Raw genomic sequence first — 15000 nt, 5'->3', positions numbered from 1 at the left:
GCTTCTTGAAATTCAGTGTCTGGATTAAAAAGCATTGCAGGATTTAATGTTGCTATTTATTGAATTTTCATCGGAAAGTTGCCGAAAGGGAAACATGCTGGACACCCCTTGCCTGCAGAGTTCAGTTCTGGGGAGCGATATACTCGCCGCCAGGAGCAGGGACGTCGACAGGAGCGACCTCTGGGACTACACTTGGTGGAATGTATTCCTCGTCAATGCCTCCATCAGAAAGTTCTCCGGCGTCGAAGTCGAAGTCTTCTTCATGATCATTACCACCGGTTGGATCGCTGGATTCCCCGCCGACGACACCTCCAGCAGCGCCACCAGACGCACCTCCAGTTGCGCCAACAATGGCACTTTCAGGAAGCACACCGGAACCGACCAGGACGAGGGGAAGCACACTGCCGCCTCCGACTCCGCTGTGACCTTCGCCCTCATGCAGGTCACCGTCGTCCAGTGCGACTCCCAGGCCGGTGTCGCCTCCGGCACTGTAGCCTTCCAGCTTCGCGGCAGACGCCACGCACGCCAGGGCCAGCAGGGAGGCACAACGGAGCTGTGGAGAGCAGAAATCAGTTTTCATTCTTTACTAGACCGATTTTGTTAATATTTTCAGTAATAAAATCTGTCTATTCACTATATTTTTAAGTATACCTATTTCTATCTAGTGTACATACATTATAAAGGTGTGTTTGCATTAACATGTACATATACAATCTAAACTATGTGCACCATTGACTTACCAAAACGCGTTGGGGATTCATGACTTGGAAATATATGTAGAGCGCCGTTGGAGGATGACCAGATTAGGCGAAGAAGTGTGTCAGTGTTTGCTTTGTGTTGGTATTTATACTGAATAATGCTTGTAATGCAAGGCCCAGAGAGGTGCCAGATTCCAAATCCTGTACTTTATTATTACTCTGAAGAATTTCCTGTACTGACTCGAAAGATGACAATCAAATTCTGATTCAATTTCGGGCCATACAGCAAGAAATTAATCAACATGAAAATTATTCATACTTCTTTGTGTACATATTTATAGGATGTAGATATGTACTGTAATGATCATAACACTAAATCAGTGACATTTCCAAATAGACCAGAATTTTGCGAAGACGTCAGACAAATCTAGTCACACGGAACCCTAGATTTATATAGGTAAAAACATACTATAAACTTACATATACATATCCATTATATATGTGTGTGTATTCGAGGGAATATGATATATCACTTATGTAAGCTAGGCAATGAGCGAACTGTCTAAATAACAGGCTAATTAAGTGAATATTGTCATATATTTAATTGTGTAACATTTACATCCAAAGAAATAAACACTAGCCTTGCATTTACATTTATGCGTAATATCTCACGTATCCATATATGTAAGATGCATATGCTTATGTGTGCTTAAGGAGTTCATACAGACACACACACACACACGCACACAAATAAAGTGTGTGTATATATGTGCGTGTGTGTGTGTGTTGTGTGTGTATATATATAATTATATATGTATATCTATATAATCATATATGTATATATACATATATATATAATTAAAAATGTATATATATATGTGTGTGTGTGTGTGTGTGTGTGTGTGTGTGTGTGTGTGGATATATATATATATATATATATATATATATATATATATATGTATGTATGTATGTATGTATGTATGTATGTGTGTGTGTATATATATATATATATATATATATATATATATATATATATATATATTTATATATATACATATATATAATTGTTTATGCATGGACACACACACACACACACACACACACACACACACACACACACACACACACACACACACACACACACACACACACACATATATGTATATATATATATATATATATATATATATATATATATATATATAATGGGTTATAGATGAGTCCCGTGGGAATCGAATTCTTATCAGGAAGAAGAAAACCAACACGGCTGAGAAGAACTTCATTATTGCAATTGCATACGTTTCGGAGATGCAATCTCCATCATCAGTGCTATAACAAAAAAACAACAAAAATTAATTTAAAAATACAAACAAATTATAATACAAAACATACAAACAATATAATAGAAAAACAATATCAAAAGATCGTAAAAACAAGTTGGTGAGCAGTAACAGGTACTAACCAAGCTATGGGTTCTTTTGATAGTTTATATGGTAAACAGGGTGGTTGCAGTGGCAGTGTTGTTTAGCTCTGGTTTCATTGTTTGGATGTGGAGTGACTCGGCTATGATGAGGTCAAATCTGTTAAGATGGGAGGTCAAGATTTTGAAATCAGTATTGCTGAAAGGGTGATTGTGGAGGTGAGAATGCTCTCTGATTGCTGAGAAGGATGGTTTACTCAGTTGCAGGCCTGTCCTGATGGACTTGCCTTTGTGTTCGAGAATGCGGTGGCGGAGCCATCGTGAGGTGGATCCCACATACCTAGCCTGACAGCTAGGACAAGTAAACAGGTAAACCACATTCGAACATAGTTCAGAGTTACACATCTCTTTATTCTTTAAGAAATTACCAACGGTGTTATTATTGTAAAAAACGAATCGAAAACTGATCTGCGGATAGCAACGCCTGAGAATTTTGTTTAATGATTTTCTGAGATCAAAACTAAGACCGCCCATATATGGGAGTTTTATATATTTAATGTCTTTGTTAACTGTGGCAGATGCAGGTTTAGGGTTGAATTTCTGACTTAGAAATTTGCGTAGGGCTTTATAAAATAGGTAAGATGGATACCCATTTGTAGTAAAATATTTACTTAAGAATGAAACTTCGTCATGGAAACTAGCCCAAGTTGAACAAATGTTATAAGCTCGGTTGATAAGTGTTGTGAGGCTGTTTAACTTGTAAATATGAGGTATGTAGCTGAGGTAATGAAGCCCAAGGCCAGTAAATGTGGGTTTCCTGTAGGTACTGGTGTAGAAACAATTGTTATGAAAAGTTATGGAAGTGTCGAGAAATGATAGTTTGTTATTTTGTTCAGTCTCACAAGTGAATTTTATATTGGGGTGTTGTGAGTTCAAGTATGAGAGGAAAGGATTAATGTGAGAGGGGTCGTTAAAGAGTAAAAAAGTATCATCCATATAACGGCGATATAAAATAGGTTTGAAATTAGCAGGGCAGTCATTCATCCATGTTTGTTCATGATGGCAAAGGAAAGTATTGGCATAACAAGGGCCAAGTGGTGATCCCATTGCTACACCGTCTACCTGTGTGTAAATAGAGCCATTGAAGGTAAACACTGAGTTGTGTGCGGCTATGTCCAATAATTTCCTGTATGTCGTCTTGTTCAGGCCATACGAGTTTAAGAGTGAGGAGGTTGTTTTGTTTAAAATTATGTCAGTGGTTTCATTGAGGGGAACATTAGTGAATAACGACTCTATGTCAAAACTGGCCATTGTGACAGGCCGTAGTGGTTTAAGGTCACTAATTTCTTTGATGAAAGAGAAGGAGTTTTCTATGGTATATTCATTGGTGGTTAGGGGGGTTATCAATTGAACTAAGAATTTTGCAAGATTGTAATTGAAAGTACCAATGGCAGAGATGATGGGGCGTAAAGGCTGACCAATTTTATGAATTTTAGGAAGGCCATATAAGCGACCAGGTCTTGAGCCAGATATAGTCAGGAGATTATAAGTCATTTCTCCGATAGATGTTCTTATCGAGCGTAAGAGTCTGTTTAGTTTATCTTCTAATTTCAGTAGATGAGTGGCAGTGTCAGACATGATTGGTTTAAATTTGGAGGAATCACTAAGTATCGTGTTTAGTTTACTAAAATAGTCATCTCTGTTTAGGATAACAACTCCACGTCCCTTATCTGGCTTTGTGATAACAATATTGTTATCATCTCTTAGAGCTATTAGGGGTGTAAGGGAGGGATATGGAGTATGAATACCCTTGACATGACATTTGAATTTCTTGTAAGTATCGTGTGCCACAGTAGAAATGCTGTTGGTGATATGATTCCATCTATCTTTGTAAATCTCACAGTTTTTGATGGTGTGACATAGTTTTTCAAAACAAAGAAAGAACTGGTTATGGGGAATGGTACTGGGTGGTATACAATAATCGAAACCTAAAGAAAGGACTTCTTTTTGTTCATCTGATAATATCCGATCAGAGAAGTTGAAAATAACCTTATTCTTGTCCACTTTTTTGGCTCCGCCACCGCATTCTCGAACACAAAGGCAAGTCCATCAGGACAGGCCTGCAACTGAGTAAACCATCCTTCTCAGCAATCAGAGAGCATTCTCACCTCCACAATCACCCTTTCAGCAATACTGATTTCAAAATCTTGACCTCCCATCTTAACAGATTTGACCTCATCATAGCCGAGTCACTCCACATCCAAACAATGAAACCAGAGCTAAACAACACTGCCACTGCAACCACCCTGTTTACCATATAAACTATCAAAAGAACCCATAGCTTGGTTAGTACCTGTTACTGCTCACCAACTTGTTTTTACGATCTTTTGATATTGTTTTTCTATTATATTGTTTGTATGTTTTGTATTATAATTTGTTTGTATTTTTAAATTAATTTTTGTTGTTTTTTTGTTATAGCACTGATGATGGAGATTGCATCTCCGAAACGTATGCAATTGCAATAATGAAGTTCTTCTCAGCCGTGTTGGTTTTCTTCTTCCTGATAAGAATTCGATTCCCACGGGACTCATCTATAACCCATTATATACTGAAGAAATACGGCAAGAATACTCTGGACCTCTACAGGAAAATTGAAAGGAATTCTTTCCGCTCCAAGAAAGTAGAAAAAGACTTAAAATTCCTAGAGATCTGTAAATGTTACGGAACCATACCAGACTTTATTAAATTTAGAGTGTATTGTCCCACATTCCAAACTACCAGGACATATCGTTCTTGGTGCTTCGATCTTTTGGACTGGGAAATAGATAAACAAAAGAAAAAGATCCCTACCATCAAAAAGAAACTGGAGGATGACACCACTCTCCTCACTTCCTGTATTTCCTATTTCGATTCCAAATGTTTATTATCCCTCAATGAACGAAATATGGAAAAGAAATTATGTAAGGTTGATTTCAGACACAATAAGAAATTAACTAAGCTAGGAATTGACCTAAACAAAAAAGTGGACAAGAATAAGGTTATTTTCAACTTCTCTGATCGGATATTATCAGATGAACAAAAAGAAGTCCTTTCTTTAGGTTTCGATTATTGTATACCACCCAGTACCATTCCCCATAACCAGTTCTTTCTTTGTTTTGAAAAACTATGTCACACCATCAAAAACTGTGAGATTTACAAAGATAGATGGAATCATATCACCAACAGCATTTCTACTGTGGCACACGATACTTACAAGAAATTCAAATGTCATGTCAAGGGTATTCATACTCCATATCCCTCCCTTACACCCCTAATAGCTCTAAGAGATGATAACAATATTGTTATCACAAAGCCAGATAAGGGACGTGGAGTTGTTATCCTAAACAGAGATGACTATTTTAGTAAACTAAACACGATACTTAGTGATTCCTCCAAATTTAAACCAATCATGTCTGACACTGCCACTCATCTACTGAAATTAGAAGATAAACTAAACAGACTCTTACGCTCGATAAGAACATCTATCGGAGAAATGACTTATAATCTCCTGACTATATCTGGCTCAAGACCTGGTCGCTTATATGGCCTTCCTAAAATTCATAAAATTGGTCAGCCTTTACGCCCCATCATCTCTGCCATTGGTGCTTTCAATTACAATCTTGCAAAATTCTTAGTTCAATTGATAACCCCCCTAACCACCAATGAATATACCATAGAAAACTCCTTCTCTTTCATCAAAGAAATTAGTGACCTTAAACCACTACGGCCTGTCACAATGGCCAGTTTTGACATAGAGTCGTTATTCACTAATGTTCCCCTCAATGAAACCACTGACATAATTTTAAACAAAACAACCTCCTCACTCTTAAACTCGTATGGCCTGAACAAGACGACATACAGGAAATTATTGGACATAGCCGCACACAACTCAGTGTTTACCTTCAATGGCTCTATTTACACACAGGTAGACGGTGTAGCAATGGGATCACCACTTGGCCCTTGTTATGCCAATACTTTCCTTTGCCATCATGAACAAACATGGATGAATGACTGCCCTGCTAATTTCAAACCTATTTTATATCGCCGTTATATGGATGATACTTTTTTACTCTTTAACGACCCCTCTCACATTAATCCTTTCCTCTCATACTTGAACTCACAACACCCCAATATAAAATTCACTTGTGAGACTGAACAAAATAACAAACTATCATTTCTTGACACTTCCATAACTTTTCATAACAATTGTTTCTACACCAGTACCTACAGGAAACCCACATTTACTGGCCTTGGGCTTCATTACCTCAGCTACATACCTCATATTTACAAGTTAAACAGCCTCACAACACTTATCAACCGAGCTTATAACATTTGTTCAACTTGGGCTAGTTTCCATGACGAAGTTTCATTCTTAAGTAAATATTTTACTACAAATGGGTATCCATCTTACCTATTTTATAAAGCCCTACGCAAATTTCTAAGTCAGAAATTCAACCCTAAACCTGCATCTGCCACAGTTAACAAAGACATTAAATATATAAAACTCCCATATATGGGCGGTCTTAGTTTTGATCTCAGAAAATCATTAAACAAAATTCTCAGGCGTTGCTATCCGCAGATCAGTTTTCGATTCGTTTTTTACAATAATAACACCGTTGGTAATTTCTTAAAGAATAAAGAGATGTGTAACTCTGAACTATGTTCGAATGTGGTTTACCTGTTTACTTGTCCTAGCTGTCAGGCTAGGTATGTGGGATCCACCTCACGATGGCTCCGCCACCGCATTCTCGAACACAAAGGCAAGTCCATCAGGACAGGCCTGCAACTGAGTAAACCATCCTTCTCAGCAATCAGAGAGCATTCTCACCTCCACAATCACCCTTTCAGCAATACTGATTTCAAAATCTTGACCTCCCATCTTAACAGATTTGACCTCATCATAGCCGAGTCACTCCACATCCAAACAATGAAACCAGAGCTAAACAACACTGCCACTGCAACCACCCTGTTTACCATATAAACTATCAAAAGAACCCATAGCTTGGTTAGTACCTGTTACTGCTCACCAACTTGTTTTTACGATCTTTTGATATTGTTTTTCTATTATATTGTTTGTATGTTTTGTATTATAATTTGTTTGTATTTTTAAATTAATTTTTGTTGTTTTTTTGTTATAGCACTGATGATGGAGATTGCATCTCCGTATATATATATATATATATATATATATATATATATATATATATATATGTGTGTGTGTGTGTGTGTGTGTGTGTGTGTGTGTGTGTGTGTGTGTGTATGTATATATGTATGTATTATATGTATATGTATGCGTGCATTGTTGTTAGTATTATTACATTCTTTTAGGTTAAAATTGCAAAACCATCATATTTTAGTCACAGTTTAAGAGGAATCAGATGTAGATGCTATATTACGACAAAAACATCTTCCTATTTTATTCTAGCACTGAAATTTATATCAGTGAATATTACCACTAACTTCAGATCCAACCGCTTAGAAACAGATTTTAGAAATAAAGGTCAAGAATAAGCCGGACAAAACACTATTTCATTGAAAGCACACCTTCAGGAAAGAATGAATAATGGTGAAAATAATGGCAATGATAATAAAGAATGGCAATAATCATTATGATATGGATATGATGATAATAAAAAGTGGCAAAAATAATATTACTTAAAGAGAAAGAAATGGTAAAAGTGATAGTAATAGTAATGATTGTAATGATAAGGATAATCAATGATAGTAATGATATAAATAATAGTAAAATTGATAATAAAAATTATCCATAAAAATAATAATGATGATAATTCTTACAATGATAGTAATAATAAAATTTATAATGATAAAGATGATAATATTAATAATAACCATAATAATAATAATAACAGTGATACAAATTATAATCCTCATCGTAATAGTAATAATGATGACAATAATGACAATATGAATAATGAAAATGATTGTGATGATAATGATAATGGTAGCTAATTAATAATAAAAAAACAATAATCAGAATAATATTGATAACGATTGTGATAATAGAGTGATAATGATGGTAATGATGATGAGGATGATAATGAGGATAATTATAATGATGATGGTAATAACAATTATAATGATGAGATGATATCCATAGAAATAATTATGATAATAATGATAATGATAATGATAATAATGATGATGACAAAAATGGTAATGATGATAATGATGATATTGGCAATAATAATGATAATGATAATAACAATGATAATGATAATGTAATGATTATGAAAATAACAAATAAGATAATGGTGATACTGATGACGATAATGATAATGATCATAATGATTATGGTAATGATGAAAATAATCAATGATATTATAATAACGATAATTATAATGATAATCATAATAACAATGATAATGACGATATTAATGATAATAATAGTGATAATGATAATGAAAATGAAAATAATAATAATGATAATAACTGTTATTATTATATTATTGTAATTGTTATTAATGAAAATGAAAATAATTTTAAGAAGAATTTTAATAATAATAGTAATAAACATAATAATAATAGAAATGATAACAATAACAAGGATTATTACTACACTCTGGCAAATACAAGGGCATTAATAATGATAATGATAATGATATGAATATGACAATAATAATAAGGATAGTAATAATAGAAGTAAAAACAACAGTAAAAATGATATTAACAATGAAAATGATCATAATAATGATAATAATAATAATTATAATACTGAAAATGATAATGATTATGATACTGATAATAATAATGATAATAATACTGATAATAATACTGATAATAATACTGATAATAATACTGATAATAATAATAAAAACAATAATAATATTTTTAATAAAATAAAAATTATAATAATAGCATTGATAGTATTGATAGTAATGCTGATAATTATGTGAAATAATAATGATGATAGCAGTAATGAAAATAATGAATAGCAGTAACAATAATGATAATAGTAAGAGTAAAGTAATAATAATCATGACAATAATGAAAATAACAGTGATAATGATAATGATAGTAGTAGTAGTAGTAGCAGTAATAATAACAACAACAACAATAATAATAATAATAGTAATAATAATAATAATAATAATAATAATAATAATAATAATAATAATAATAATAATAATAATAATAATAATAATAATAATAATAATAATGAAAATAATAATAATAATGATAATAATAATAATAATAATAATAAACCATTATTATTATCATAATTATAACAATTATGATAATAATAATATGATAGTTATACTGATTATAATAATAATGATTATGATAGTGATAATGATAATAGTAATAACGATGGTATAGATAATTGTTGAGATAATACAGAAGTAGTAATGATGATAAGTAAGTATATAATGGTGATAATGTTTATGATGACAACAATAATAATAACACTAATAATATTAATACTGGCAATAATGATAATAATAAACAACAACAACAATAATAATAATAATAACAATACAATAACAATAATAATAATAATAATAACAAAAATGATGATGAAATTATATTACTTACATTAATAATAATAATACTGAGTATTCATGATAATGATGTTACAAATAAAGAATATTGATGATGATAATGATGATGATGATGATGAAAAGCGGTCTAATTCGTCAATGGAATCGATTACCGAATCACATAAATCAGCTCATTTGCGCATTACCGGCAGCTGTATCCATATCATACATGTGGAAGAGTGATTCGATTTCCGTTTATAAGGATAGTAATCTATTTTATTGTCCTATTTTTAATGTCTCTAAGTCATGGATACCTTCCAGAAACTAGTTAACTAGTTACGAAATATGTTCAAGTATACCAATCCGTAGAACATAAATTTTCATGAAAGAAAAGTTCTAAAGTATAAAATTATGTATAAAATTATCATTATCACTCTCATAATTATCATCATTATTATCATTATAATCAGTAAAATTTACAGGAATATGCAAGACCTGCTGGAATGCAAACAGAGCACGTAGCAGTGTAAACAAGGATCGGTATGATAATAATGAGCTGATGGCTAAGAATAGTTGGGTTACTGTTCTCAGTCTGCTCAACACAGGGGAAGTATACTCTCTCCCTCACTCCTTCACCCTCTCTGCTGTATACACACCTTCGTCAGGTAAACACTAGGTGAGCTCTCTACCCCTTAACATCTTTTTATTATTATCATTATTTTCATTATTGATGTGTATTGTGAACACAGAAGAATAAAAAATGCAATAGTGGACTATAAACAAGAATGGGTGTTAAACAATAAAACGTATACAATAAATAGAGTATATTCTAAGCGTCGATATCAACAGCACTTAGAAAGCATTCTTCAAGTTCATCAGTTATGGTATTATTTCACATAGTATTTCCATAATGCGTAAAAGCAGTTGCATATAAAGAACAACTAAATAACAGATATAGAAAAATAGCCTTAGTTTTACAATTTCGTATCTTTTGTATAAATATGAGGTACTATTATTGAGGTTCATCTTAAGATCCGGGCATTCGGCTTGTACTTTGTTTAGTTGATTACAGAATAGATGGATAGATAAACGCGTATGTATGTGTGCGTACGAGCTTGGAAAAAACACTATATGCAAACTTGGTTCATTGAAAGGTGAGACACATTTTCGAAAACCTTCTGCTGTTCGTCTTAAGGTTTGAGGAGGAAAGGTCAGGTCAGGTCAAAGGCTCAAAGGATCTATGAGAAGGGTGATCGTCATAAAAAATCTAAAAATGTCGAGAATGAGGGGGCTGTAAGCATTACTTTGGAAATTAAGATTAAACAACTGGTTTCTCGAAGAGGATCCCGCCAGTCTTCGGGGTTGAATATCTGCAGAAAAAGAAGGACCAATTCATCTGATAGTCTCTCTCCAACTGATGCAGAAAAGGTTTACCGTTGACGTATCCCTTAGATATAATGTGCATCTCTTGGTGAAACTAGCACTAGTCTTACCAAAGCACTGCTTGTCACACGAAGGACAAGGAACAGCTTACGAGTAAGTACCCACATCGGCGGAAAAGGGAGGGAAAAAGATAAGGGGGAGAGAGCTCACATAATGTTTACCTGACGAAGGGTGTGCATACAGCTGAGAGGGTGAAGCAGTGAGGGAGAGAGTATACTTCCTCTGTGTAGAGCAGACTGAGAACAGTCAGGCGAGGAGTCTTCTGGAGAGGAGAGTCATGCTGGAGCGAACGACGCGCCCTGGAAACCGCGGCGTCGAGAACCAGTGTGTAAACCGGTTTGCTGAAAAATCGACGCAAGAAATGGACCTTTTCATCAAAAGATAAGTAATACTAGGGATCCCAGACGCTGAAGGCAGGGAGAAACAAAGCAGAAGCGATGTGTATGCTTAATTCTCTGCTGGAAAGTAGCTACGGCACTAGCCAGCTCACGGCTTGCAATGACAATAAGGAAAAATAAAACTAGGAAGTAGGAAATGTAGATGTAGTAAAGAATAACATTATGGATAAAGAAATTCCCAAAAAGATAGATAAACATATACCCACACATTCATATATATGTTTATGTCAATGTATATGTGTGTGTGTATTATATATATACATATATTTATTTACATATATATATATATATATATATATATATATATATATATATATATATATATATATATATATATATATATGTACACACACACACACACACACACACACACACACACACACACACACACACACACACACACACACATACACACACACACACACACACACACACACACACACACACATATATATATATATATATATATATATATATATATATATATATATATATATATATATATATATATAAGCATTTTATGGATGCATCAGTACGAATATCAAAGAACATCCAAGAGATCAAGTCTTTGGATTTTATGGCCGGACTCGAAAAGTGAAATTTCCTCTTGTGGTAATTATACTCGTTTTGCAATTTGATGAACCAACAGCGTGTTCACATCCGGAGTAAAGCAAGAGTCGAGCTTTATTCTGTTATTTATAACATAATGTTTCAAGAAAGTGGGTCTGATGAGGCCAGGGGGAAACAGACCGAAGAAAGAGCTATGATCTAGATACGAATGTGCACTTTATTGACATTGAGATCATTGGGAAATTAATAGGTATTGTTGTTGATTATAAGTTTTAAGATTGTGATTTGCTTTCTTTAGCATTTTCATATTGCAGTTGTTGTTGTTTTTCTCATGATCATTGCAATGGTTCTTGATATCAAGGTTATTAATCTGCCATTGCAATAATCATTATTCCAATTCTTTTCCCTGTAGTCATTATCATAATGATCAATATTATCATATCACAGTCTTTGTAATTCATGTTAGTTAAGATTCTCATAATCCTCATTAGTACAATGGTTATTACCATTAGTAATATAATTAGCATTATTATTTTATTATTATCATTTTCATTATTGATATTTAGATAATACCCGAATCATCATTATAAATAATTCATGTTATTATCATCCTTATTACCAATATTGCTATAATTATTATTATCATTGTTATAAATGTTATTGTTATTGTCATTGTTATTATTACTTTCATTATTTTTATCATAATTGTTATTAATTTTAACATTATCATTATCATTATCATTGTTACTATCATTGCTGTTGTTGATATCATTCTTATTACTATTTTCATTTTCATTATTACTACTATTATCATTGTTAGTATCAATATCATATTCATTTTTACTGTCGTTATTATCATTGTCATTGCAATTATAATGATTTTTATCCTCATCATTATTATGATGATTATCATTACTGATTGTAATAGTAGTGTTGTTACTATTATTGTTCTTATTATCATGAGCATCATTGTTATCATCATTGCTATTACCATTATCATCATCATTGTTATTACCATTATCATCATCATCATCATTACTATTATTGTTATCATTGTTTAGCATTATTATTGTTATCATTATTGCTATCATTATTATTACTATTACTTTTATTATACTTATTGTTGTTATTATCAGCATTATTATTATTATCATTACCACTACCATCATTATCACTATTATAGGTCTTGTTATTATTCTTACTATTGTTATCATTATCATTATTATTGTTCTTGTTACTTTTACAGACATCATCATTACAATTATCATAATTGTTACTGTTATTATTATCATTATCATCATCATTATTATTATTATTATTATTATCATTATTATTACTACTATTACTGTTATCATTATTATTAGTAGTACTATTGTTATCATTAATGTTATTATTGTCATTGTATTTATTATTATCATTAAAGATAATATTCTTGTGAGTATTCTTTTCATTATTATTTTTCCTACCATCATTATTATTATCATTATCGTCATGTCATTACTATCATTACCATCATTAATAATCATTGTTTCATGATTATAATTATTACCATCATCAAAAGTATCATTATCATTGTTATTTGTTGTTGTTACTATTGGTAGTGTATCATCACCATTGTCGTTCTTATTATGAACATTATTATTAATGTCATTATAGCTTTTCCATTCATTATTATCATTATCATTATCATTATTATTACTCTTATCATTGTCATCATTTTTATCATTATTACCAGTAGTGTTATTATTACCTACATCATAACTATTATCATCGGTATCACTATTATAAACATCATTATCATTATCATATAATCATCCTTTTTATCATATTTTTTTCGTCATTACTGTTAATTATCATCAATGATTTTATTACCATGGTAATTATCAGCCCCGACATTATCTTCATCGTCATTACCATTATTCCCACAATTACTATTAAGACATCAAGACCATCATCATAATCAACATCTTTTATGATAATAACACAAAAAGCATTCTTCAAAAAAAAAAAAAAAAAAGATAACTAAAGGTAACGGATGGAAGACTTAGAAACTTAGAAACTAGGTTAACGCCTTGAATAATACCGTTTCCTAAATTATTCATAGTGTAAGGCAAAGCATGACGAGCAGAATGCTAACTAGTAGTCCTCGCCTTAGAGAAATCGTAGTAGATTCTAAGATGACTATGCATTTTATAGGCATGTATTTTTATTAGTGTATATATAAATACATGTATATATGACTTGAACATCTGTCTATCTGTCTGTCTATCTGTCTGTCTATCTATTTATCTATTCATCTATCTATAAAGATATATGTAGATAGATAAATACATATACATAATACATATATGCATTTTAGAGAGAGAAATCGTAGTACATTCTATGATGATTATGTGTATATCTATATCTATCTATCTATCTATCTATATTTCTATCTATCTATCTATCAATCAATCAATCAATCTATCTATCTATATATATATATATATGAGTGTGTGTGTGTGTGTATTTTTTATATATGCATATGTATATATATACATACTTATACATTTATATATATGTACATATATATGTGTGTATGTATATGAATACATAGATAGATAAATAGAGAGAGAGAGAGAGAGAGAGAGAGAGAGATAGAGATAGAGATAGAGATAGAGATAGAGATAGAGATAGAGATAGAGATAGAGATAGAGATAGAGATAGAGATAGAGATAGAGATAGAGATAGAGATAGAGACAGAGATAGAGATAGAGATAGAGATAGAGATAGAGAGATAGAGAGATAGAGAGATAGAGAGATAGAGAGATAGAGAGATAGAGAGATAGAGAGATAGAGAGATAGAGAGAGAAAGAGAGAGAGAGAGAGAGAGAGAGAGAGAGAGAGAGAGAGAGAGAGAAAGAAAGAAAGAAAGAAAGAAAGAAAGAAAGAAA

The 15000-nt window shown here is 32.1% G+C and overlaps 2 protein-coding genes across 2 annotated transcripts; one reads left to right on the top strand and one right to left on the bottom strand.

Moving 5' to 3' along the window:
* Nucleotides 1-38: 38 nt before the first annotated feature.
* LOC113811830 (uncharacterized transmembrane protein DDB_G0289901) lies at nucleotides 39-822 on the bottom strand. Its single transcript, XM_027363649.2, has 2 exons — nucleotides 741-822; nucleotides 39-553 (listed from the first exon to the last, which is right to left on the bottom strand). Exons 1-2 carry the CDS (start codon nucleotides 759-761, stop codon nucleotides 122-124), a joined length of 453 nt encoding a protein of 150 aa, XP_027219450.2. The 5' UTR covers nucleotides 762-822; the 3' UTR covers nucleotides 39-121.
* A 3096-nt stretch (nucleotides 823-3918) lies between these two features.
* On the top strand, nucleotides 3919-10900 carry LOC138866683 (uncharacterized). The gene is made up of 3 exons (XM_070139870.1): nucleotides 3919-3951; nucleotides 4733-5896; nucleotides 10811-10900. The coding sequence occupies exons 1-3, from the start codon at nucleotides 3919-3921 to the stop codon at nucleotides 10898-10900; spliced, it is 1287 nt and encodes a 428-aa protein (XP_069995971.1).
* The last annotated feature ends 4100 nt before the right edge of the window (nucleotides 10901-15000 follow it).

The sequence above is a fragment of the Penaeus vannamei genome, chromosome 26 (assembly GCF_042767895.1).
Source record: "Penaeus vannamei isolate JL-2024 chromosome 26, ASM4276789v1, whole genome shotgun sequence".
Lineage (NCBI taxonomy): Eukaryota > Metazoa > Arthropoda > Malacostraca > Decapoda > Penaeidae > Penaeus > Penaeus vannamei.
This window is presented reverse-complemented; position numbering and strand designations above follow the sequence as displayed.